Genomic DNA, 23,723 nt, shown 5'->3' on the forward strand with positions numbered 1-23,723 from the left:
CCTGGCTGCGCATAAACAAGTCAAACCTCTGTAGTGCTTTCACATCGCAGTACGTCTGACGCTTTGTTATGAAAGTATTTCTCAAAAATGTTGAGTCACTCCTCAGAAATCAGATAAAAAAAATATGTTCATTCAGCAAACTTTTTAATGCTGCTGAATAAAAGCCCACATGTCCCTTGTCTCTCGTGCATTATGGGGGCATTCATAGTGAATTGTTATGCTTTCAGAATGATTTCTGATGCACTTTATCACCAGAAAATGAAAAGTTATAGATGTGACTTATAATGAATTATAAGCAGCACAGCAGGTAGTGTGCGTGCCTCACAGCAAGAAGGTCGCTGGTTCGATCCCCGGGTCAGGCTTTTCAGTGTGAAGTTTGCATGTTCTTCCCGTGCATGCGTGGGTTCTCTCCGGGCACTCCGGCTTCCTCCCACAGACCAAAAACATGCTCGTTAGGTTAATTGGTGACTCTAAATTGTCCTTAGGTGTGAGTGTGAGTGTGAATGGTTGTATGTCTGTATATGTTGCCCTGCGATCAGCTGGCGACCGTTTCAGGGTGTACTCTCCCTTTCGCCCATGACAGCTGGGATGGGCTCCAGCCCCCCTGCAACCCCGAAAGGGATAGTCGGGTATAGACAATGGATGGATGGTGTCTTATGGATGCTCTTGACTGGCTATAAACTAGAAGTTGGCTGATGGGGCTTATGATATAATATGACAAACTACACACACCTTCTGCTATAATAGGTCATAATAGTATCATTAGTTATCATTGTTTACACACTGTGATTAAATATTCCATAATGGCTTACTTCATATAATCCATCCATCCATCCATTGTCTATACCGCCTATCCCTTTCGGGTTTGCGGGGGACTGGAGCCTATCCCAGCTACGTGACGGCTGGTGACCCTGAACCGGTCACCAGCCGATTGCAGGGCCACATGCAAGGACAAACAAACATTCACACTCACACTCACACCTATGGACAATTTAGAGTCATCAATCAACCTAATGAGCATGTTTTTGGTCTGTGGGAGGAAGCTGGGGTACCTGGAGGGAGCCCACGCATGCACGGGAAGAGCATGCGGGCTTCGCACAGGGGGGCCCCGCCTGACCTGGGGATCGAACTGGCAACCTTCTTGCTGTGAGGCACGCACACTACCTGCTGCGCCACCATGCAGCCCCTTCCTATAATCAGTTTTTAGAATAATAACAATAATAATAACGTGAAAGGGATCAACCCTCAATCTGCAGCTCCCCTCAGCTTTTATGTTGACTTTCAGCTGATCGTTTAGGTGTCAGTCTACAACTTTTCTGCTTTGGTTTCACAGTGCCAAAAGTGTGAGTCAGTTTGATTCCACTGTGATGTCAAAAGGCTGCACAAATTTCCCCGTGTTTTGATGTAAAAATAACGCACAATGAGTGAGATGTGTGGGAGTAAGAGAAAGTTGAAGAGAGACTTTTAAGAGAGACTTTCTGTCATGTCTGTCTAGTCTCTGTATTATTTTGAGCACATTTCATGTCTTGTCCTTCCTGTTTTATTTTTGTTATCATTAATTTTGTGTTTCTGTTTTAGGTTCACTTCCTGCACGCCCTTCCCCTGTCTCATCACACCTGCTCCCTGATTGTCCTCCCCACCTGTTTTCCATCTCCCCTGATTACCTCTTGTATTTTACCCTGTGTGTCTCACAGTCTCGTCGCCAGTTCGTTGCACTTCACAGTCCTCGTTCCAGCGTTTGTAGTCATAGTCTGTTTTGTGTACGGCCTCGTTTTTGCCTTCGACCTTGCCTTTGCCTCTTGTTTTTTGGATACCTCTGCTTGTCTGATTGATCACCCGTGTACCGAACCCTGTCCGGTGTTAAACCTGCCTTTTGCTCTAGCCAGATCTGTGTTGTGCAGTTGTGTCCACCAGTTCTGTGTTCAGGGGAGTTCTTGACACTTTCCGGCTCCTCTCCACTCTGACACTGATGTCACCCACTCACGCTCTGAGCATGAAAGTCTGACAGAGGCTGGAAATGACATGAAGCTTAAAACTGCGATGTGTAAAAAAAAAAAATATCAACAACATAAAAAAGTTAAATAAATGCAAGAAGGTCCAAAGTGTTGTGAATGTTTGAGTTTCTAGTTGATTGTATGAATGAGTAGACAAGAGTTGGAAAAGCCTGAAAAAGTGTGACAATCTGACCATTTTGATGTAGATGATTTCCTGGAAAACCTTGAATATTTCAGAAAATATGAGAAAATGAATAGCAATAATGTCCAAATTGAGGATTTTAATGTTTCTTCATTGAAAAATGTGAACGGAGTTAAGTTGTACAAAACATGATGGAACAAGCAATTTCATGTGAAGAAGAACATATTTACTCACTTTCCACCTCTAAGAGAAATCTGACCACCTGAGGAATCTAAGTGTAATATTTACTCAGGTTTTAGCTGCGTTGCTGTTTTGGTCTCAAACTCATGTGAAAAATATCTGGCTCTTAAATTTGCCTGTTGGAACTGGCCTGTATTCCTGCCAGATGGTGAGACTCTGGAGAGATTATCCATCTGCAGACCAGAGAATAAAGAGAGATAAAAGGAGATAAAGAGGCAGCAAGACAAAGAGAGGCGCTTCTCTGCTGCCATTCTCATTTTTTCCACATTCATGTGAGTCATGACACTATTAGGAACAAACCCTTTCCTCACATGAACATTATTGTGCCACAACTTCTCACACAAACCAAAGCTGCACGATTAAAATGAACACCAAAGCACACCGAGGCTGATGCAGGCATGATGATGTGATGAGGCCGCAGATGAAAGATAAGGCTCGTTCATTGTTTCTTCAATAACTCTTTGAGTTGTTTGTCAATCTTTTCATTGATTGTGCTATTTCAGCCTTTGTCAATAAAGCATCACACTACTCACAGATATGCACCTCTCTTACAGTGCTCTATTCTTTCTACTCTATTTTTAACTTCCTCTTATCGCTCTTAATCAGAGGGTTTGTTTTCCATCTTATATTGACCTTCTTTTTATTCTTTATGCTCACTCTGTCTTTTTCATGTGAAACACTTGGTGCATGTCGATTTCGTTGCAACACAAATCCAGTTTATTAATTAGCATGAGTATCATTCATTCCTAAGATCATTCACTTACTAATCTCTTGCTCTACAAGTCTGCATCCTTGCAGGCTGGGACCTCTCCGATGCTTCGCGGCTCTGTGTGATGAAACGCTGAAGATGCAGCCGCAGCCTTGCGCAATGGCAGGCCTTTGCCGGGTGGGCTTTTCACCGGCTGACAGCTGGATCAGGCAGAAGCAGCGATGCTCAAACATAAGATTAAGCGTGAACCCAGGAGGGCTTTGCAGGCGGCCACTCCCTTTTGACTGATGCTGTGAACGCGGGCAGAGACGCTGCAGACGAGGCTGCGCTGCACTTTGTCCCATCTGCGCGAAACTCTCCCAAAACTTCAATCATTGGAGCGTTTTGCACGAGTCATCAGGTGACAGCGACTGACAGGTAGGCTGTCAGCACCTTTAAAGCCAGTTTTGACCTTTTGTAGCTCATCAGGCGGTGCACAAACTGCATTGAGCGGTTCATATGTGCTTGGTTTACTTAAAGTTTAGAGCGCTGAGCACTTGAAAAAAAAATCTTTATAAACTGACAGATTAATTTCTAACACAGTTAAGATTATTTAGCCAAAAACAGAAAACTGTTTTAGTCTGTTTCTTGGATGCGGCCTATGACATTCAGTCTTCATACTGACAGAAACAAATCACATTTTACAGCAATTACTATGTTAACTAATCTGATTTCTCCAATTAGTTTAAACAAGCTAACTCACCAGAAGAGAGCAGGAAAACCCAGCAAAACATTAAAAAATGAAAAAAGACCTGCAACATTTATGATTTCTCAATGTAGGTGGGATGATGTGGTGATGGCGCCTTATCATTGAGCTCATAGACATAATATGGACACTATTTGAATGTTTCAGGATTATGATCCCTCATGCAGCAGAGGTACAGTGGAAATTGGACAAACCTTTATGTTGATGTTCCTACTTCAGTCACACCAACACTGCCTTGGGCCCCCTGTTTTGTTTTGTTGTATTTGTTGTGTTTCTGTCGGGTCTTTGTGCCCCCTGCTCTTTGTATGCTTATGGTTGGAGGTGGTTTGTTTTTGTATTGTAAAGATAAAATCATAATAAAAACTTAAGTCATAAAAAAAAAGAACATTGAAAGAAATCTTTTATTATTCAGGTTTACCAACATCCAGCATTTGAGACCACAGTGTGCAAAACACATTTCAGATGTGCAGACAAAGCATGTGGAATAGAAATGACTGTTGGCCCGTTTTTATCTTTTTGTTTGGTATGAAGAGAAATTGAATGCGGCCTCTTCGGTCATGAACATACGATGAAGCTGAGAAGTTTTGTTCCATACTATAAAATGTTCCTTATCTTAAATTTAAGTTCCCTGAGGTTGCCAGCACGGTTCACCATAAGCAAAGGTAACACTACACTCAGCCGTCACTCTTACAGGCAGCGCTCCATAACTAAACGCTTCCTGGTTCAGACCAAAACGTGTCCCCTGAAAGCTCACCTCAAATATCTGGACTCCTTCGGTCTCTTTCATTCACTGATCAGGCAGTTTGTGATTTATTTTTCCATCGCTTTGGCTCACAGCTGACCTTCAGCGTGCAGAAGTCTTAATGCAAAGAGCCAAACATGCTTAATCCGCCTCATATTACACACATCTCACAATCATTGCAACACGAGTCTGAAGACATTTCTGCAGCATTTCAACATAATTGCTAATTACTTCCCCACCACTGCCAAACCACTCCTGGCTGCCAGAGGGTTGCATTGTATTCTAACTTGCTGTCCATCGGCTCACCCTGTTTTATATGATTAAACTTAATAAAATGTGGTTTCCTGAATGAAAACAAACATAACGGATAAAGTGAACTGCTGCTGCGTTCATTAGTTTAATATACACATGCTGCAACTGCTGTACAACAGTTTCCCCCCAAATAAATAAAGTTCTCTTATTTTAAAATGTAACAACAGTTAAAATTTCATACCTACTGCTGTGATGCTCTGATAAATTTGCTGCGCCATGTGGTTCAAAATGAATTATTTATCATCTCTTTTCTCAGAGCTGCAGTTAAACCTACAACAGGCTTCCCTTTCTTTGCCAAGAGAGCTCTTGGTTTACTGAACTTGGACACCAGCATTTTTCAACAATGGGGTATTTCACAGCGTTTAAAAAATGACTTCATTGCGTACACTGATGTGCCATTTTTTACCTTCTAATGTCTTCCTGCAGATGCCTTCAGAAGATGAAAAGTGGCTTGAAATGTGTGCTTTGCGTTCCTATTGTGCTCTGCGTTCTCTACTCTACGGCCCCGTCTTTGAGGTGAATACCAAAACAAGTTCATGTTTAAGAATTAAGAGATGTGACCTGCGCTCAGTTGCCTTTTTCTAATTTAAGGTACACCAAGCTAAAAATGCTGCATTCTGATAGGAGAGTGCAACAATAAAGCCTCCATGAAGGTCACAATGTCCAACTGTTTTAGAGAGCTGTTGGTACAACTTTAAGATAAGATAAGGCTTTATATTTTCCACGCAAATTCATGTTACAGCAGCAGAATAAACAAGGAGAGGAAGAAAAACAGAGCAAGTGAAAAAAAAGACAATCAAGAAGATGCTGAATAAAATCAACTTACTTAGCTAAAGCTAGCTGTTCCTAATAAATCGGCAACTAAGTGTAGATCCATTCATATCAATATATTTCTATTATATTCTGCTGTCAGACTTTTAAGAGGCATCCTACCGATGGACAAATGCCCGGTGGATAGTGGAGCGATGCTGTCGGTGGAAAACAGCGTGGATGCCAGGCTCGATCTGGGGTGAGACCATTAAGACTTCAGGTTCTGTCTGTGCACGGTCATGTTCTCCTTTTAGTCACCACACGAGGCTCTTTCTTCCTGAGTAATTCCTATTATTATTTTTAAGAATGCAGCTTTTATGTGTCAGTGTAATTATAATTTTTGACCACAGAGGAATCAACTTAATTCACAAGGAAAATGCTACATTCTGATACATCTGCAGCACAGCTGGAAACTGAAGCCTACTGATGCTGATACTGAAGATTTCCTCGCTCTTGGCAGTCATTGTCTGAACCTGATGCAGGTGTTTTGAACTTTAAAGTCTTCTTCTACTTCAGGTCAAGAGCTGATGTGCAAACTTGCACACCGTGGAAAGCTCCCATCGTGTGGGACGGCATGTTTGACCCCGATCTTTACGACCAGATGCACGAGAGTGAGGGATCCTCTGTGGCTCTCACGGTGTTCGCTGTGGGCAGGTTTGTCTCCACATTCATATTTTAAGTGTTTGGACAAACACCTGAACACATCCTGTTGTGTTCAGTGCACTAATGTTGAACTGTGGTAACTGTTAAGATGGAAAAATGACACATGACATTGCTCTTGCCTCCTCTTCTTGCTTCCTCTTCCACCAAAGGTACCTGGATGCTTACCTGCAGGCCTTCCTGAACTCATCAGAGCGGCACTTTATGTTGGGTTTGCCCGTCACTTATTATGTGTTTACGGACGAGCCAGAGAAGATTCCAGAGATCCAGCTCGCTCCTCAGCGAAGCATGAAGGTTGTCAAAGTGGAGAGGCACTCCAGGTGGCAAGACATCTCCATGATGCGAATGAAAACGATATCAGAGGTCATCGAGTCGGACATTCGCCACAGCTGCACGCACGTCTTCTGCTTTGACGTGGACCAGGTGTTTGCTGGGAGATTTGGCTCGGAGGCTCTGGGAGATTCCGTGGCTCTGCTCCACGCTCACTACTACCACCTTCCAAAGGTGATGTTTACCTATGACCGCAACCCAAACTCCAAGGCGTACATGAAAAGCGGGGATTTTTACTACCATGCTGCTGTCTTTGGAGGCTCGTGGAAGAGCGTGAAGGCCCTGACTGAGGCCTGCTATCAGAGCATCATGGAGGACAAACACAACAATGTGGAGGCTCTGTGGCACGATGAGAGTCACCTCAACAAGTACATGTGGCTTCATAAACCAAGCAGGGTGCTCTCCCCGGAGTACTGCTGGGACACCAGCATCGGCAACAGGAGTGACATACGAGTCACACGGCTACTGTGGGCGCCAAAACATTATAACACACTCCGCACAGGTTAGCCTGTTTTGGAATGAAGGTGCAATATGGCCAAGTGCAAGATCCAAACTGTGGGAGCTGTAACTTTTTGAAAAGGTAGGTGCACCTGATTGGGGCCATGAAGTGCTTAAAAGCTCCAGTGCCAGCAGCAGCAGAAGAGGGGCTTTTAGCTGCTGGTCTGCCTCTCAGTCTGGGACTTTGTGTTACGACTTTGTGTTTTTCATTAGCCTTGATTTACTGTTGTGGTCGTTTGTGTCTTTTGAGCTTGAGTTGGGTCCTTCTCAGTCATTTTGAACTAGGTGGGACAAAGAGGAATTCTTTGGGTTTGATTGACGTCAAAACTGAGTGTTCGTTTGCTTTGCAGTTTGCACTCGTGATTATGACTTTGCTGAACAGCATGCATGTTTTGCTGCATATTTATAATTACTGTTAATTTGCTTCTTATATCATCCTTTCACAAATGTAAGGCAGATGTTGTCTGCTGGTTATTGTTATTCATTTACTATCCTTGTTCCACCAATTTAGAGGATGGGAGGAAGTTTCTGCAAGGTAACTCATCCTTTAATAATGGCCACTCATGATGAGCTTAAAAGTCTGAGGAGTGGCCAAGCCAGTGTTACGGCTACTGCTGGCAGAGAGGTACCCAGCAAAACCATGACCAGGTGATGGCTATCAAGCCAAGGCAACAGCCTAATTTAAACTCTCCAACTAGCAGAGCACTGCCCTGATATACTGTATATAATAAACTGTGATGAAACCAGTTTAATCTTGTTTAAACTTCATCTGAATTTGACATTTGAATAAACTGGAAAATGACTGTTGAATTTGAACTTTCTTTTCGTAAGTGTGGTCAGTGCGCAGCAGCACCCAGTAGGTGGAGCTAAGTGTTTGTATGTTGAGGCTACTGTCCAACATCATGTGTTTGAGGGCTGACTGCGTTTTTCTCCTTTTTATTAAGATCTACTCACAGTTCATGTTTGTTGCTTGCTTGCGGAGCTGAGCTGGTTAGTCTTTAGTTCTGCCCTGAGGTTTATGCTGGAAGCAGTGAGCGTGTTTTTCTTGTTCAGTGTTGTATTTTGGCTTTGTCCGTTTTATTTTCTTCCTCCTTCCACTTGAGTTACAGAGTCCACTTGATAATGCGCTCAATTATGCCCACCTATTAACATTTATTATTGATTGGCGATACAGGGATGCCTTTGAATGGAAGCAGGCTGTCAATTAACTTATTGATTGGAATATAAAGGGGCTAAATCATCCTGTTAGATGTACCAGGTGGTTGCCCACCTTAAGGATTTAAAACAGGTACAGTCTTCCTCACTGAGACTCACATGTGCAGTTCAGAATATATTACTCTGAGGTGGGCTTGGGTTGACAGATATTTGTCATGTTTTCAGCGTAAGGCCGAGGGGGGCAGTGCTTTTGATTTGCAAGTCAGTACCACTGAAATCATTTCAGATCCTAACGTATGCTTTGCTATTGTGAAGAAATTTGTCATCTCTTCCACCTGCAGACATCCACCAGCTGATCTTATGTGGGAATTTGAACTGTGTGATTAACCCTTTGCTGGATCAGTCTTTTGATAGAGTGACTACTAAATCAGAGTCATGTGCGATGTCTCACCCATAGTGATCTCTGGATCCGACTCAGAATATTCTTTCTTTTCATTCATCCAACATCGGAAATGCAGAATCTGATTATACGCAGATTATGTCCTTCTCTATGTATCTGATCCTCTCATTTCATCAGCGCTCCTAAAGAAGTTGGTACATTCTTGGGCTATAAACTCAACCTTGATCAAAGGGAGCCCTGACCATCGACTACTGCTGCTAGCCAAACTTCTTGTATAAGTAACTTATAACTAACTTATAACTTATTTGTACATGAGACAGTGTTGCTAAGTTGGTGTTTTTATCTGGGAGGGTCCATATTTTTATTGTGCTCTGTCCGTATGGAGTTTAAAAAACTGAAAGGGAAGAAAAAGACAGCGATAGGGAAATTCTTCTGTGATTTTGTTTATTAATTTAAATTACTTACAAATATAATTCTCTCTGTACAGTATAAATATGCTGCAGATAGACAGAAAATCTCAACAGCACGTACTGTCTGAGCTGAGGGTGGCCGGGTCAGCTGAGCGGCTCTGAGCGGAGGTCAGATTCAGGTAGCCCATCTCTGCTGATCGAGACAGGGGCCCAGAGATGAGGCAGTGAGGGGAAGAAGTCACGTCTGTCTGCTTGTGCTGAGTATTGTCCAACACACCCTGAATTTCTGACGGCTCAGGCATCATCACACTAGGGACCCGGTCAAAGTTCACAGACATTTACTTGTTTTATTTAGCAAGCAAACAGGTTGTGCTGAAGTTCTTAACCAGGATCAGACCTACCTAGAAGTTGGTGCAGGGAGGGATGTAAAAACCTGAGCAGGATGAGATATTTTCTTCAGTTCCTAAAACAACAGCAGCAAAAATATGTTAGATTAATAATACATATCTTTTTTTTTTTAAAATGGTTCTCTTTGGTTCTCTGGTAACATGGGTCCATCAGTATTTGTCAGTCAAACACTTTGGTCTAGAGTTAAATTAGTGGATGGCTAGCCATGAAATTCATGGTACAGACATTCATGGTTCCCAGAGGATGAATCCCAGTAACGTTTGTGATCCTCTTACTTTTCAACTAATGCCACCAGCGGGTTGACGTGTTTTTTCTTTTTTACGAAATGTCTCAACAACTGTCGGATGATGACCAAATACCTGTAAAACTAATGAGATTCCCATCAGTCTCAGCTGTGTTGTGCTAAATGTTAGCATACTAGCAGGCTAAACTAAGTTGGTGAACATGGTAAACATTATACCTGCTAAACATCAGTACGATAGCAATGCCATTATGAATACGTTAGCATGCTGACATTAGCATTAAGTTCAAAGCAATGCTGACACTGCTGCATGGCTGTAGACTTAGTCTTATTAATCCATCCAACAACTTTGTTTTCTGGTGTCTGTGAGGCATTACACTTTAACAAGGTTGCTAGCATGACTGCAGACTTTCAGTTGTGTCCCTAGTTAGGAAGGCAGTTGATGTATAAAAGCTTTACAAGGGCCAAACTACAACAATAACATGAGCAACTCCAGATCATCGCCTGTGTAGTAGACTCAACTGTGACTGGTACCTCAGCAAAGTGAAGTGACTGCATGTTTTGCAGGCTGCGTTCAAGGACAGCCAGCTGATTGGACATGTGGAGTATTTTGTTTCCTAGTTTCTTGTTTTCCATCTCGAGAAAATCCACCCTTGAGGTCAAAACAAACATCTCTTCTCAGTGAACACATATTAGCATTATAAGTATTAAGTGTTGACTGTGTTAGTTCAGTACCTGCATTTGGACAAAGTAGCTGTTAGATTGCTGTCTTTCTTGCTGTGCTCCTCTTCATTTAACTGTTGTAGTAGCCTTCTCCTCTCAACAAGCAGTTTGTCATTTTCCACAGTTATACTTTGGGTGAGCTCCTTTTCCTGGGAAAGACAATTTTAAATTTATTCATCCAATTTTAGATAATCTAATGAATTTGAGAACTGTTTCTGGAGAGAGACTATGCTGTGTAAAACATAAATAAAACAGAATGTGAAGATTTGATCATCCTTTTTAAAATATATTCAATTTAAAACAGTATAAACACGATGTATTTAATGTTTGACCTTGTCAGCTTCATTTCATTTTTGAGTTGGGACAGGAGCAACGAAAGACTGTGAAAGGTGAGGAATGCTCCAAAAACACCTGTTTGGATCATTCCACAGGTAAACAGGTGATACATGATCACATGAATACAAATAACAATAAACTGAATTTTAAAGAAGTTACACCTCAAACATCCTGATTTCTTTTGTGTAAAGGGGAACAAAGCCACAGATTTACCTTTGCTAATGAATGTGAACACAAGGAAAGTTCCCGTTCCAGATTTTTTATCTTCTCATCACAACGTGCTGTTTCATCGTCAAATTTCTGTTTGGCTCGACACAGTTTTGCCTTGTGCTTTTCCTTCATCTCGTGGTATTTACTGTAAAATGGGCAAAAATAACATGATACTACTTCAGCAAAATGTTATGCACCTTTTTTTATCATTATCATTGACAGATATGCAATGAAGGTACACTGTCATAAGTTTCAATGTCGTCTACAAGATGAAGAAAAGTTCACATATACAAATTTCGTTGGCCTCAATCACAGCTTCATACTGTGCTTTGTGTGTCTGTCAAGTTCACATTTTGTTGTTTTTCTCAGCTGACAGCGAAATAACGGGGCTGTTACCTCCGCTCTTTGTCGAGGCATTTGAGGGTTTCACAGATCTCTTTCTTGAGTGTTTCGCACTTGTCTTGGGTGGCCAGCAGACTGTTCACTGCTTCTTGATAATCGGGACACTCCTGCAGTCCAAAGCACAAACATCAGCAGGAACAGGGATTGAATGATTCATACACTGCTGTTAAAACAACAATTTCTGCCCTTCTGCACAGAATGGACAGTATAACATGTAACCAGACACAGTCCTGATAAATTACCAATCAGTATAAATATATATATAAATTACCTTACGCAGTGTGTCCTCCTCGTTCTGCAGCAGCTGTAGTTGTGTCTGTACCTCTGCATCCTCAGTTGCAAAGGAGTCTTTCAGCTGACAGCGAGTGTTCCGTACATCTGCCTCTTTTTGCTTCCACGGCCTTCAAACACACAGAAACCTTTATTTACCTACGTGATACTACAACACTGAGTGGCATGCACATACAGTAGTTGCAGGACAGTGTCTGCAGGTAGAATATCCTACTTTTGATGCTGGAGATTCTTTTCTTTGTTGCAGATGATAGCTATAAGTTTATCCAGATCTTTATGGGAATTATCAAGCTGCTTCTTAAGGGAATTTATCTGAAAGGATAAGAAAAACATCTTGTAATAAGGACATAGCACATTTCTTTGAAAAAATAAACTACAGTAGCTGTTAATGAGTTTGTCTTTAATGTAATTATGTGAAACATCTTAATAATCTTCTAATATACTGAATCACTCACCTCTGAGTCCTTCTCCAAAAGGCATCTCGACTGAGTGCCGAGTTTATTTTGTAAATCTCTGCAGATCTTTTTGCTCTCAATCAATTCAGTTGCCTGGGACTGGAAACATAGTAAGATCAACATTGACACTGTGCACAGAGCTATGCACATTAAGACTTACCAAACTGTGTTGAGCCTTTACTGTTTTATCGTGTCCTGCTCTGTTTGATTTGGTGATAGCAGTTGAAGCAGATTTATTTTTCTCATGTAATGGTCAAGGATTTATCCAGTGAGACTTACTTCAACTGACTCATTAGCCTGTTTGGCCTGAACCTGCAAGATCAGGAGCTGCTGCTCAGCCTGCTGCTGTTGCTCCTGCAGTGCTGATTCAAGCCGCACCACCTCCCTCTGCAGAGATGCAACCTGAGAAACAATACACACAGATCAATGTATGCTCCAAACATCTGTCTCAGTACAGGGTGGTCCACATTCACAATGCATTTCATTGTCTGTTTGACAGCCATTCAAACTATCCATGATAACGTGCATTATTTTACTGTCTGTTCCTTTTTATATGTACTCACAGCTTCCTCCTTTTCCAAAAGGCATTTTATCTGAGTAGTGAGTTCCTTCTGTAGATGTCTGCAGGTTTCTGCTGTTTGAGACTGAAAAAGAAACAAGAAGGGTGTGTCATTTTGAAGCATTACAAGAACAAGAGAATTATACTGGCGATTTAGCAGAAAAACACTCTGTACTCCCAAATTAAAGTGGGATCTCTCCTTTAAAATGCATGCAAATAAGGGTGATAATGATAAAAATCTTACAGTTAGCCTGCTCAGAGTTATAGGACTGACTCTAGAATGGGCAGCCTTTCAGTGTGAGATGTAATGTTCAGGGATCTGTGTCATGGGACTCACTTTAGAGAACTCATTAGCTTGGTTGGCCTGAACCTTTACAGTGAGGAGCTGCTGCTCCTGCAGGGCTGACTCCAGCCGCTCCAGCTTCTCCTGCAGAGATACAACCTGAGACAAACACACATGCTGTACAGTACGACCCATTTTTATTCCTGATTATTCTGCTGATATTTTCTCTATTAATCAATGAATCATTTTGCCAAACTAGCAGTCCAAAACCCCAAAACATTAATTTTTTTATGTGTTTCAGACTTAAATGAACATTTAATTTTCAATAACTTTCCTCCTCAGAAGTGTGCACTGTGACACCACAGTTAGCTACCCTTGGCAGAGGTGTGTCATTTGTAAAGTGTTCTCATCTACTGATGGAGCAAACAGGAAAGCCATGTGGTCGACAGAAGTACCAGTTGGTTAGTACACATTGGTGTACTTCAGCTGCAGAATCCACAATGAACAGATGCTGTAGTCAATAAACACAAGTCTCAGCTAAAACAGAATTAATGCTCTGTAAACACTTTCACCCCATTGCTTTGTTATTTTGCACACAAAGCTGCATTATTGGCACAAGCCATGATGCCAGAATTTGATTCATAAACATTTTATTGTAGAAAAAGGCAGCAACATTCATTGGATTATGTTCAAGCTTATTGTAAATGTGCTTTACGCATGCAGATCAAACAGACTCCCGAAAGTACAATTCACCTCCACCATATATATGTGCCCACAGTCTGAAAAAAGGTAGAAGAGGGTTGAGCATGTGATGCCGACCAGTTGTATGAATGTGAGCTTATGAAACTCAAAAGCCTTTGCTGCAAAATAAATGTGGAAAATATAAATTCTTGAATGTGGTGTAGCATTTACTGATAAAATACCTTATCCCAGCAGGTATCTTACCGTCTGCTGCAGAGAGCTTTTCTCAGCATCCAATGCGCGTACCCTGTTCCTCAAGGCTCGGATCTCAAGGTCCAGACGATCGTTCAGCTCTTTGGCCTTTCGCAGTTCCACCATTTCTTTTCAAATAAAGTGAGATAAAACACTCATCAGACTATAAATAATACATATTAGAGGATAACACTGTTAAATGTGAAATGCCGATTTTGAGTCTTCTAACATGATGGATACTGAAAGTGCAAACAGTTCTTTCATACTCAAAATTTTTAGGGTTCTGTTTTATGTGATTTTACAAAAAATGTAAACTAAGTTGTGAGGATGAGATCTAAGGTAGCAGGATGGCTCAGTGAGCGACAACTGCAAACTGTCTTACAATATGAATATGTGTGTCAATGTGTTTAATAGACTGGTGACCCGTCCAGGGTGTTCCTTGCCTCTCACCCAGTGCATGCTGGAACAATCTCAAGGCCCTGAACAGCATAAGCATGTACACAGAGCAGATGAATCTGAGCTGTCTGATGAATGCAACAGATATTTTCTCCCTTTTACAGTCAATATACCCACAACAATATTTGGCAACTCTTTTAAAATAGCTTAAAAAATACACATGAAAAAATAATTCTCACCATATTTCTTCAGTTTTTCTACTTCCTGTCTGAGTTGCTCTACCTCCTGCTGTGCAGCCTGCAGCTCAGGCTCTAGAAAAAACATAAACACAGATGTTTACATAGTGCTCTTCACAAAGTTGCTGGCAGAGTTTCCTTTTCAAGTTAGAGCAGTGGAAGTTGGTAGTCAGTTTTAGTTCAGTATTTCTGGATATTGTATGATGGTAACATAACTTCTGAATGCTCGTAATATACAACATTTATCAATGATTCCGCTGAAAGTTTGTGTGTTTGTTTTCTTTTCTCGCAGTGGTGGCCACCTTCATTTAATGATAAATGAAAATAGAGGAAGCACTGTGACAGTGGTGACAGCAGGCTACTGCATTATCATTATGATTACTCTCTCTCACCATAAGCTCTTTGAGTCAAATGAGCAGACTCCAACTCATCAGTCAAACGCCGGATCTCATTGTGGGCCATGGCCAGCCGACGGGAGCCCTCCTCCAGGTCTCGCTCCAAGCGGGAACATTCCCTCTCCACACTGCTTGCCTTGCCAGCCAAATGCCTGGCCTCCGCCTAAAGGGAGAGGGAAAGAGCAACTGAGCAAATGACCAACATCAAAGTGACAGCAATGCTATGAACAGAACCAGTGAATACAAACTAGAATGTTCATAAATGCATGCATGAACAGATTAGCCACCTTGAGAAGTGTTCTGCATCAAAATGCATCAGTGGTGTGGTATCTTGAATTTCCTCTGCCATGCAAAGTTCCCTAGCATGTGCTGGTAACAGTGTTCAGTAACACTGCAACGGAAAAAGAGGTTGCAGTCAATGTGGGTGATAGAGGGGTTTCTGAACAGAAAACATGCAAAAAGGTCCTCACATTCAAACATGCACCATGGGATATGCAAAATAAAGACAGTGTCACTGATTGCGCTGTGATTTTCCAACTGACCTGAGTGCAGTTTTTAGTGTTTGTTAGTTTGGTAATGCAGAATGTTACTGTAGATAAAAGGACATACAGGAATAAAAGTATGTTTGCTCTGGGAAGCTCTCTCTTTGTGGAGCCCAAAGAGTCTCTTCCATGGGCTTTGGCCATGGTGTGGTGCCCCCTTGTGGGAAAACTGTGGAATAACATCAGATCGCAGAATCACATTATGAGAATAAGTCATTTGACCACAGAGAAATGTATAAGGCATGCCCTTTTAAGTGGAAAAAATGAATCTGACTTAACTATGGAGCAATTAAAAATGAAATATTACACAAAAGGGATCACATGCTTCACAAGAGAAAACTTAACAAAGCATGAAGAAGAAGGCATTATGTCCGTCTAACTTCACTCTGGTGTTTCCTTCATCTTCTCATATAATGGAAATTACATCCTTTTGTACATTCAGTGCTAACAGTGCTGAGAGCTTTGCATCTTTTGGGGTCTTTTTATTTTAAGCATCAAAGCCAAAAATAATCCTTTTCAACTTTTTAAACTACTAAACATAACCCTCGTCTCTCACTTGTACACCAACTTCCCATCTCGCTTAACTGTTAATGATCAAATAAAGATGAAAATGCCAGAATCTAAAGGACGAACACAAGGATCTCAGTCTACAATATTCTTCCTCTAACCTGGTGTGGACTGGTGCTCAGCACTTGGGCTTCGGTCCCCAGCAAGCTGGCTGTGTTTCCATCACCTTTCAGGTTGTCGGGAAGCTCACTCGTCTCAAGTAAGGAGGCTCTCTCCACCAAGAGGTAGGCCACCTGCTCACTGGGGCTGCTGTGGATCAACTCTGTGAGACCCTGCTGGTACAGCATTTTAGCCACCTCACTTATCTGGGAATCTATCACAACAGAGAATGGTAAAAAAAATAAAAAACAAAACAGGATTTATAATGGTTTAAAATCTGAAATTCTGCTGACTAAGTGTGTCTGGGGTCCAAAAAGTCACCTGAGATAACCACAACAGCCTCACAAAGATGAGATTTAATTAAAACAGAATGCAACAATTTGCTAATTTACTGTATTTAAGAAGTGTGCCTATCTTATTTGTAGGCGATATACAGGCAACAATGTCCAACCTTGAAGGGATATTAGGCGTTGCAGCTGATCCTTGAGCTGGTCGTTTTCATCTTGTATCTCCTGAGCCAAAACATCCTTGTGCTCTGTAAAGATTCGGATCTGCTCCAAGGACTTGCGTACCTTACAGACAAACGTACAAAAAACCAATGAACTTGGTCACTAATGGACTCAGACCTTCACTTATTCTTGTTCTTCTTTAAAATTTTTACTGATAATTCAGCAGTGATACCTCAGCCATCTCCGCTGAGTGTTCTGAGCGCTGGGTGTCCAGGTCCCACGTCACACTGCTTAGACAGCTTCTTGTGCGCTGGAGGGCACGCCATAGCCAACACAGCTGAGCCTCCTGAGGGGAGTCAGGGGCAAGTCCCTCTTCACTTAACCATGTGGCAATCTGCTCCAGCTCTTCCTGAAGACAGGATGAGTGACATGTGGACAAGGCCAAACCATCTTATCTGATACTTAGAGAGGGCTAAATGCCTCTATTTGCATCTTACATCTTTCCCTTAAGTCTCTACTGTGAGCATTATGTAATTTCACCCGTGTGGATGGGAAATCACTGTTAAAAGTTGTTAATTTTATTTTAAAATGTCACCATGCAACTTCAGATAAGTGAGAGAACTGATTACAGTTACACTTATAATACATGCACACACAGGTTGCATCTCAAGATGTCAAGATGCTTATCAAAAACAATCTTTCACTGAATGCTCCCCAGCTCTGCACTGGAGGAGGTCACTGGCACATCTTTCAGCTGTGGCTGAAGCTATTATTTTGGGGAACAGCTGTTTCCGTCAGTAGAGACAGCTGGCACTGCCAGTATGTTTCTGCTGTGCTGCTCCTTCCACACTTCATCGTATATGCTAACGTTAACCCCTGAAACTTCATTATAATCACATGCTCTGCAGCCACACCTGCTGTAATCCACATAACTTTGTTTTAAATCAAAGTCCCGGAAGTTTCCAAGGATGCAAAGTGTGTCACAATTTTAATGGGAAATTGTGTATTGGCTAAATGATGAACAACACATCTACAACATTTCCATTTGTTGGTATGGCGCAGGCATAAAAACAGCAACAACCGACAACAACAAATGCTCACATCATAGTGATGCTGTGTGCTACAGTGTGAACCAAAATCATATTTTTAACCTTGAAATTAACTTAATGAAGAAACAATATGTTAGTGGCGTAAGTTAAGTGACTTCCATCGTCAGCTTTGCAGCGTTACAGTTCATTAAATGTCACATCTGGCTCATACGACTCTGCTGGTCGCAGATTTTAGCTAGCTGGATAAAGTTTAGGTTTTAGCTAAAGTCAGCTGTTAACTAAACGAACAAAAAGTGGAATGAGTTCGGTACCTCTCGCTGATCCATTACAGCCGCGGCAAGAAAAAAAAACTTTCTCTTCTTCGTGGTTTACACTCACATTTTACTTTTGTTCTTTTCCGAAAATGTCCGACATGGACTCCAAACACCGAAAACTCTCACAGGCATTGAGACAGAAAACAGCCTCGCGCTCCACAACACGGGGACGTGAAGCGAGCGCGCGAGTGGCCCGTTGTTGTCTTTCCGTTGTTCCACGGTTATGAACTGTACGTTACTAACGGTTGCGCACGCGCTCGACTTGCCACGAACTTCTGGATTTAACAGACACTCGAAACTTTCTCGTCAAACCCAGCGACAGAGAGTGAAAACACGATGTGGGCTGAGGATGAAGAATGTTCAGTGGTACCCCGCTGTCTGTGGTTTGTGGTAGTGCGAGGTTCTGTTATTTCTCGTGAGGCTCTTGTGCACTGTGATTGTGGGAAATCACTGGGTCCGTGAAGGAGTCTTGAGGGAACGTTAACTGTATGAATAGTTTAAAGTCACTGGCAAACGTCAGTAAAAACAATACTTCGTGTAAGAATCGATTAAAGATAAAAGTAACTCGACTACAACGCTGCACACAACATGCTGATGCTCCTTTATGCAACATTCACAATAATCCATAATATCATTTGTTTTAAGAACATTTATTTGAATAGCAATTTAAATGCTGGACTTTTACTTGTAATGGGTTATTATACAGTGTTGTACTGCTACTTTTGTTTAAATAAGGGACCTGCATACTCCCTCCACTAATGATAACTGGTTAATTAACAAAATATTACTCATAATTTGACATAGGCATCCATTGCTGCTGCAGCTGCCAACAATTTGCTTATAAAGTGTGTTGATTATACAAATGATAACATAAATTGTTTTGTGGTGCAAATTAAATTAACTGTAAATGCAATGAATATAATGAACAAACAGCATTAAAATCTGTCCATTTGAGAGATTTAAGATGCAGCAACTCTTGTACATAAACTGCCTGATGCTGCTTACTGCTGACTGTTGATAGTTTGTGATCTGTGCTCTATATTTAAGTTTTCATCATATTGCATTGTGTTGTTTTTACTATACTGTACTGTTGATTAAAAAGATTTCTTCATCTGGTGGGACAGTAATGTTTGTTTGTTTTATTTGTTTTACAGTAACCCATATGAAACTGAATTTTTATACAAATTCATTTACACTTTCCAAGAATTTAATTTAGGATTAAACTGTGTGTGTTGTGTCTTGGGTGGTCTGACACTTCCTGCACATTTACAATCAAGAGTGGGCAGTAATCAGCCCTTATTTCCTGTTGTTCAATTACTGCACTAGAAATACCGTGGTGGTCTACATGCCAAGCTGCACAGCTGGATGAACGGCAAGAGTACATGTGCAGCACTGCCACAAAAGTGTGGCTTTAATAATACAGCACAGCCCACACATCACTGTTAGTCAAGACAAATATGTCCAGCTGCATGATTCTGTTTGTCCTTCAGTAGACTCTGAATGATGGCACACACTACCTCATCGTGTTTTGTTCCAAATTTTAATGCACATTGGATGTCTGCAGTGCAGCTTTTGAGAAAATGTTCATGACAGAAATGTTATTTTTGGTGCTGAGCCGGTCCAGACCACAGGTTTGAGGGGGAGGGCAGGGAGAGTTGAGAGGAAATGGGTGTTGAGAACTCCTCCTATCTAACTCCACATTCCTCTTTGTACCCTTCTGTCCAAGTTTTGGATCTAAAACGTCGCGGACAGAGAGAGCACAGAGGGAGGATAGCAGCAACTGGGGGGGAAAAAATCAAAGAAAACCACTGAACTGACTCAAAAGGCACTGAAGCTGAAGGGTAAGAACATCTTCAAAACATCTTGGCTCTGTTGAATTAAACAGAAATGGTATGTCTGGATTTTCTTTAATTTTCTGACACATACAGCTTAGTATGATGTAACTATTGCCAAATGAGATGCAGGTCACACCCAAATGTGATCTAATGCTGACAAGAGTCCTTAATGATGTTGTTTTGACATTTATGCAGACACTTTTCTTCCACGTGACATGCTTGTACCTTCTGTCACCATGACCTTTCTTCTGTCTGCGCCTGGCACCTCACACTCTTAGGTAAACCAGATGTAGCAGTATGTAATCAAACACATGCCTCTCAGGATTGTCCACACTCTAATAGCAACAGTGATTTCCTTCTGTGGGCAGAGCTGGGTGGGAAAGACAAACATGTACAAGGCGTAATACCCACTCCTAAATGTCTAAGTGGTCTGTAGAGTTGAAGGTTGGTCATTTAGGAAAAGGGGACATCGACATCTGGCACTATTTAAAAATCAATGATTTGTGAAACCAGGCAGCAGTCTCACTTTCTGGCCTCAGAAGCAAATTTACCAAATGCACAGTTTAGATATTTCACCTTTTGATTGGAAAATGAAATACTTTTCACCCGTGCATTACGCCCTTTCTAATTAGCTACATCTAATGTGGTAGAAAAACAGCAGAGGGCATTATATTCACAGATTACTTCTCATTAATCTCACTCCAAATAGGCTGCAATACAATTTTTTTTTTATTTATTTTAACAGCTACATCTGGGGGAACTGAAACCCAAAAGAAATGTGTTACTTCATAATGTGACTTCCCATTTTTTGTGCGTCCTCACAGATGTTTCTGATGGAGTCACGACACTGATTTAAATAAATGAATGAGTAATTCATTGCTTTTTGCCACTTGAACTAAAAGCTGTTTCACAAAAGCTGTCTGTGGTGTGGATCATTAGTGGAAGTGTTTGAGGTTGTCATTGTTTATCCTGTCGCTATAAGGTTTGTACCAAGATTTAGATTCGGTATGTCAGACCGTTGGTGGATATTTCCGACTACAAGTTTGTTTACAACGGTTACAAGGAGCTGATATATTCCTCTGAGACTGGACATGCTCTGAATTCAGAGAGAAGTCCTCCCCGTCTGGCACGCTTGTGGCTTGATAAATGGGCAGAGATTGTCAGTGCAGATGTTGAGATGCATGATGAAAGTGGTCAGAGTTTCCTCAAGAGGCAAACAGAGAGGCCACTGTTTCAGGCCACTGCCTCCAGAAATCTGACGGACACTTTGAAAGACATGCAGGAAAGAGATGGTGTTTAGCAGGGGTTAACAGTGTTTCCCTGACCACAGAGCTGTTTGGTTCTAAGCAGAACCACCAGTCTTAATACAGATGGATGCTACAGGCTTATTTCTCTTGTAAAGACGTCATCCTATGATCACAATAACATCACAGGGTTGTTTGTACATAGGAGACAAGACAGCCATGGTCCTCCTGCTCATATCAATAACCGTGCTGCATCTGGTCACCTTGGCCATGCTCCTCATCGCCACCCTGGAGAAGGTGAGACACACAGCAGATAAACCTTGTATGACAACGAAGCCGACCAAAAAATCACAAAAATGCTGCACACCAACATACTTATTGTGGGGATGTGCACTGTGCTCTTCTTTCTTTCTTTCTTTCTTTCTTTCTTTCTTTCTTTCTTTCTTTCTTTCTTTCTTTCTTTCTTTCTTTCTGCAGTCCTGGTGGGTATGGACTGACTCAGAAATCACAGACCTCTGGTATAACTGCTTCCATAATAACGACACAAACACCTGGCTGTGTGCTACTACCAGTGAAAGCGGTGAAGTATTTGTCTGCATGCACATGCTGATTTGTTTATTTAGTGCTCATATTTTGATTTTCTGCATGATTGGATATTTAAGGGCCTGAAGCTTTTAGTTTTGCTTGTGAGTCAGGGTCTGATGCTCACTCTCTGACCTGATCTCCCAGACTGGCTGCAGGCTGTCCAGGCCCTCATGGTCCTCTCTGTGGTCTTCTCCTGCATCTCCTTCCTGGTTTTTCTGGGTCAGCTGCTCACATTGTCCAAAGGAGTACTCTTCTACTTCACAGGCTTCTGTCAGGCCTTTGCAGGTGCTTGAAGACTCATTCCATAAGTCACATAAAAATGTTGTAAATGAAAATAAACTTCACATTTACACTTCACATTTTTAAATGATAGTAGAAATGATAGTAAATGATAGTGAGTTTTTTTAAATGTAGCTCATGTTCTTTGCTATTTTCTACTCTTTATGGATCATGTCTACATATTGTGCTCATATTTATTAAATGAGGGAATTAACCTACATTTGGTATTTAAAAGGTAAGGCTGACTACATTCTATATTTTTCTTAATGTCAATAAATCTCACGAGAAGATGAAAACCAACAACACATTTATCCCATTAACAAGAATCACTGTCATTCATGAAGATTTGAAAACTCATCAATGAACCATGATGTTGCACTGGATGATGCGTCCCCCCATTACAATGCACGTGGACACTGTGGTTCATTTTCAGTCAGTCCCACTGCTGCTGTAACCGCTCAATGGAGCACCAAATGTGTATTAATCCACAGCTGAAAATAGTCCCTACACATTTTCACTATTTACTCCTATTTAAATAAGTTTTGCTAAAATCTACAGTGGCCAGCTGTTTCAGAAACTTCTGTAGCCTTTAAAAAAAAACTTAAACAGCATATTTTTGGCCCACATTTAAAGATTTCCATCTTCAGTAAGAACCAGTGGGCTTGAGGCTCAGTGCCACAGACAGTTTAGGGAAGTCGGAAAATTGAGAAGCGGACTGATGCATTGTTGGTTTTGGACATTTTGTGGCGTTGAATCACAAAACGAATGATACACAGCAATGTCAGTCTCATCCCTTCTGAACAGATTTAACTGAATATTTTGGTATTCAGTCTCATGAATCTACAATACATACTGTAGTTAATTACATACCATAAAAAAGTATGACTGTGATAAGAGAATTTAAAGTAAAACATTGCAATGTGTTACTCTTGCAGGTTTCACGGACTTTGCCGCTTGCCTCATCTTCACCTTCCACAGAGAGGAGATCTTAAATGACTCCAGAGACGTGAGCAAAGGGCGCTTTGGCTTCTGTTTCATCCTGGCATGGCTGTGTCTCCCTCTCCTCCTCATCAGCGCAGTCCTTTATGTCCACCTGCGCAAGAAGCAGTGAGGATGAAAAACCTCTTATTAAGAGTGTGATGCTCCTCGCTCACTTCAACCATTTCCCAGATAACAGTAAGCATGCATGAGGAAATACGATGACTGAGAACGAAAGACCTTTTGTTGTCTTCCTGACTCAAGAGCCACCCGACTAGACAATTACGTCATCACGTCTGTCTGTGAGACACAATGGCTGGGTTTCCTTCCAAATGTGTCGCAAATTTGAACCAAATTTCGACATAATCTGCAAAACAACATGCAAATGAAAGACTGTTTCCATCCACTACCTTCATGCAACTGTTTTCACTCAATTCCAGATCAAGAAAGAAAACTCAGTCTCGCTCTAAGGTAGAAAACTTGTGTTACATTAAGGATTCTGATAAACAAACATTTGGTCATGAATGCTTAACTTGTTTAATGTATGATTGTGATCATAATAGGACAATACAGAGCTCCAGTGACTTCATTGCATTTTTTATACGTTTGTGGTTACTTATTAAAAAAGCAAGCACTTTGAAAGCATTGTTCTGTCTCCCTTTATATAAAGAGCTAAGTCTGTGTAAGACCTGCTTTGTTTGTATTAAGTGTTTATGTGTGACACAGTGCGAGCGCAATCCTCTGGCACAGGACTGTGGTTGCGAAAG

The 23,723-nt window shown here is 41.4% G+C and overlaps 3 protein-coding genes across 3 annotated transcripts; 2 read left to right on the plus strand and 1 right to left on the minus strand.

Moving 5' to 3' along the window:
- The first annotated feature begins 5,819 nt into the window (after positions 1-5,819).
- LOC139327687 (alpha-1,3-galactosyltransferase 2-like) lies at positions 5,820-7,191 on the plus strand. Its single transcript, XM_070957598.1, has 3 exons — positions 5,820-5,893; positions 6,211-6,348; positions 6,507-7,191. Exons 1-3 carry the CDS (start codon positions 5,820-5,822, stop codon positions 7,189-7,191), a joined length of 897 nt encoding a protein of 298 aa, XP_070813699.1.
- A 2,029-nt stretch (positions 7,192-9,220) lies between these two features.
- On the minus strand, positions 9,221-18,328 carry LOC139329144 (coiled-coil domain-containing protein 30). Its single transcript, XM_070959308.1, is given in 22 exon segments — positions 9,221-9,456; positions 9,549-9,610; positions 10,331-10,448; positions 10,532-10,668; positions 11,069-11,210; positions 11,462-11,574; positions 11,739-11,868; positions 11,973-12,070; positions 12,214-12,306; positions 12,499-12,615; positions 12,777-12,844; positions 13,017-13,047; positions 13,110-13,214; positions 14,001-14,116; positions 14,624-14,695; positions 15,013-15,178; positions 15,303-15,374; positions 15,625-15,726; positions 16,226-16,437; positions 16,675-16,795; positions 16,905-17,081; positions 18,033-18,328. Coding segments are annotated over 22 exon segments (2,469 nt in total). The 5' UTR covers positions 18,048-18,328; the 3' UTR covers positions 9,221-9,254.
- Positions 18,329-19,755: 1,427 nt separating this feature from the next.
- On the plus strand, positions 19,756-23,598 carry LOC139329185 (epithelial membrane protein 3-like). Its single transcript, XM_070959370.1, has 5 exons — positions 19,756-19,876; positions 21,320-21,411; positions 21,592-21,694; positions 21,844-21,984; positions 22,914-23,598. Exons 2-5 carry the CDS (start codon positions 21,334-21,336, stop codon positions 23,087-23,089), a joined length of 498 nt encoding a protein of 165 aa, XP_070815471.1. The 5' UTR covers positions 19,756-19,876; positions 21,320-21,333; the 3' UTR covers positions 23,090-23,598.
- Positions 23,599-23,723: the final 125 nt, after the last annotated feature.

Source organism: Chaetodon trifascialis, chromosome 3 (genome assembly GCF_039877785.1).
Source record: "Chaetodon trifascialis isolate fChaTrf1 chromosome 3, fChaTrf1.hap1, whole genome shotgun sequence".
Classification (NCBI taxonomy): Eukaryota; Metazoa; Chordata; class Actinopteri; order Chaetodontiformes; family Chaetodontidae; genus Chaetodon; species Chaetodon trifascialis.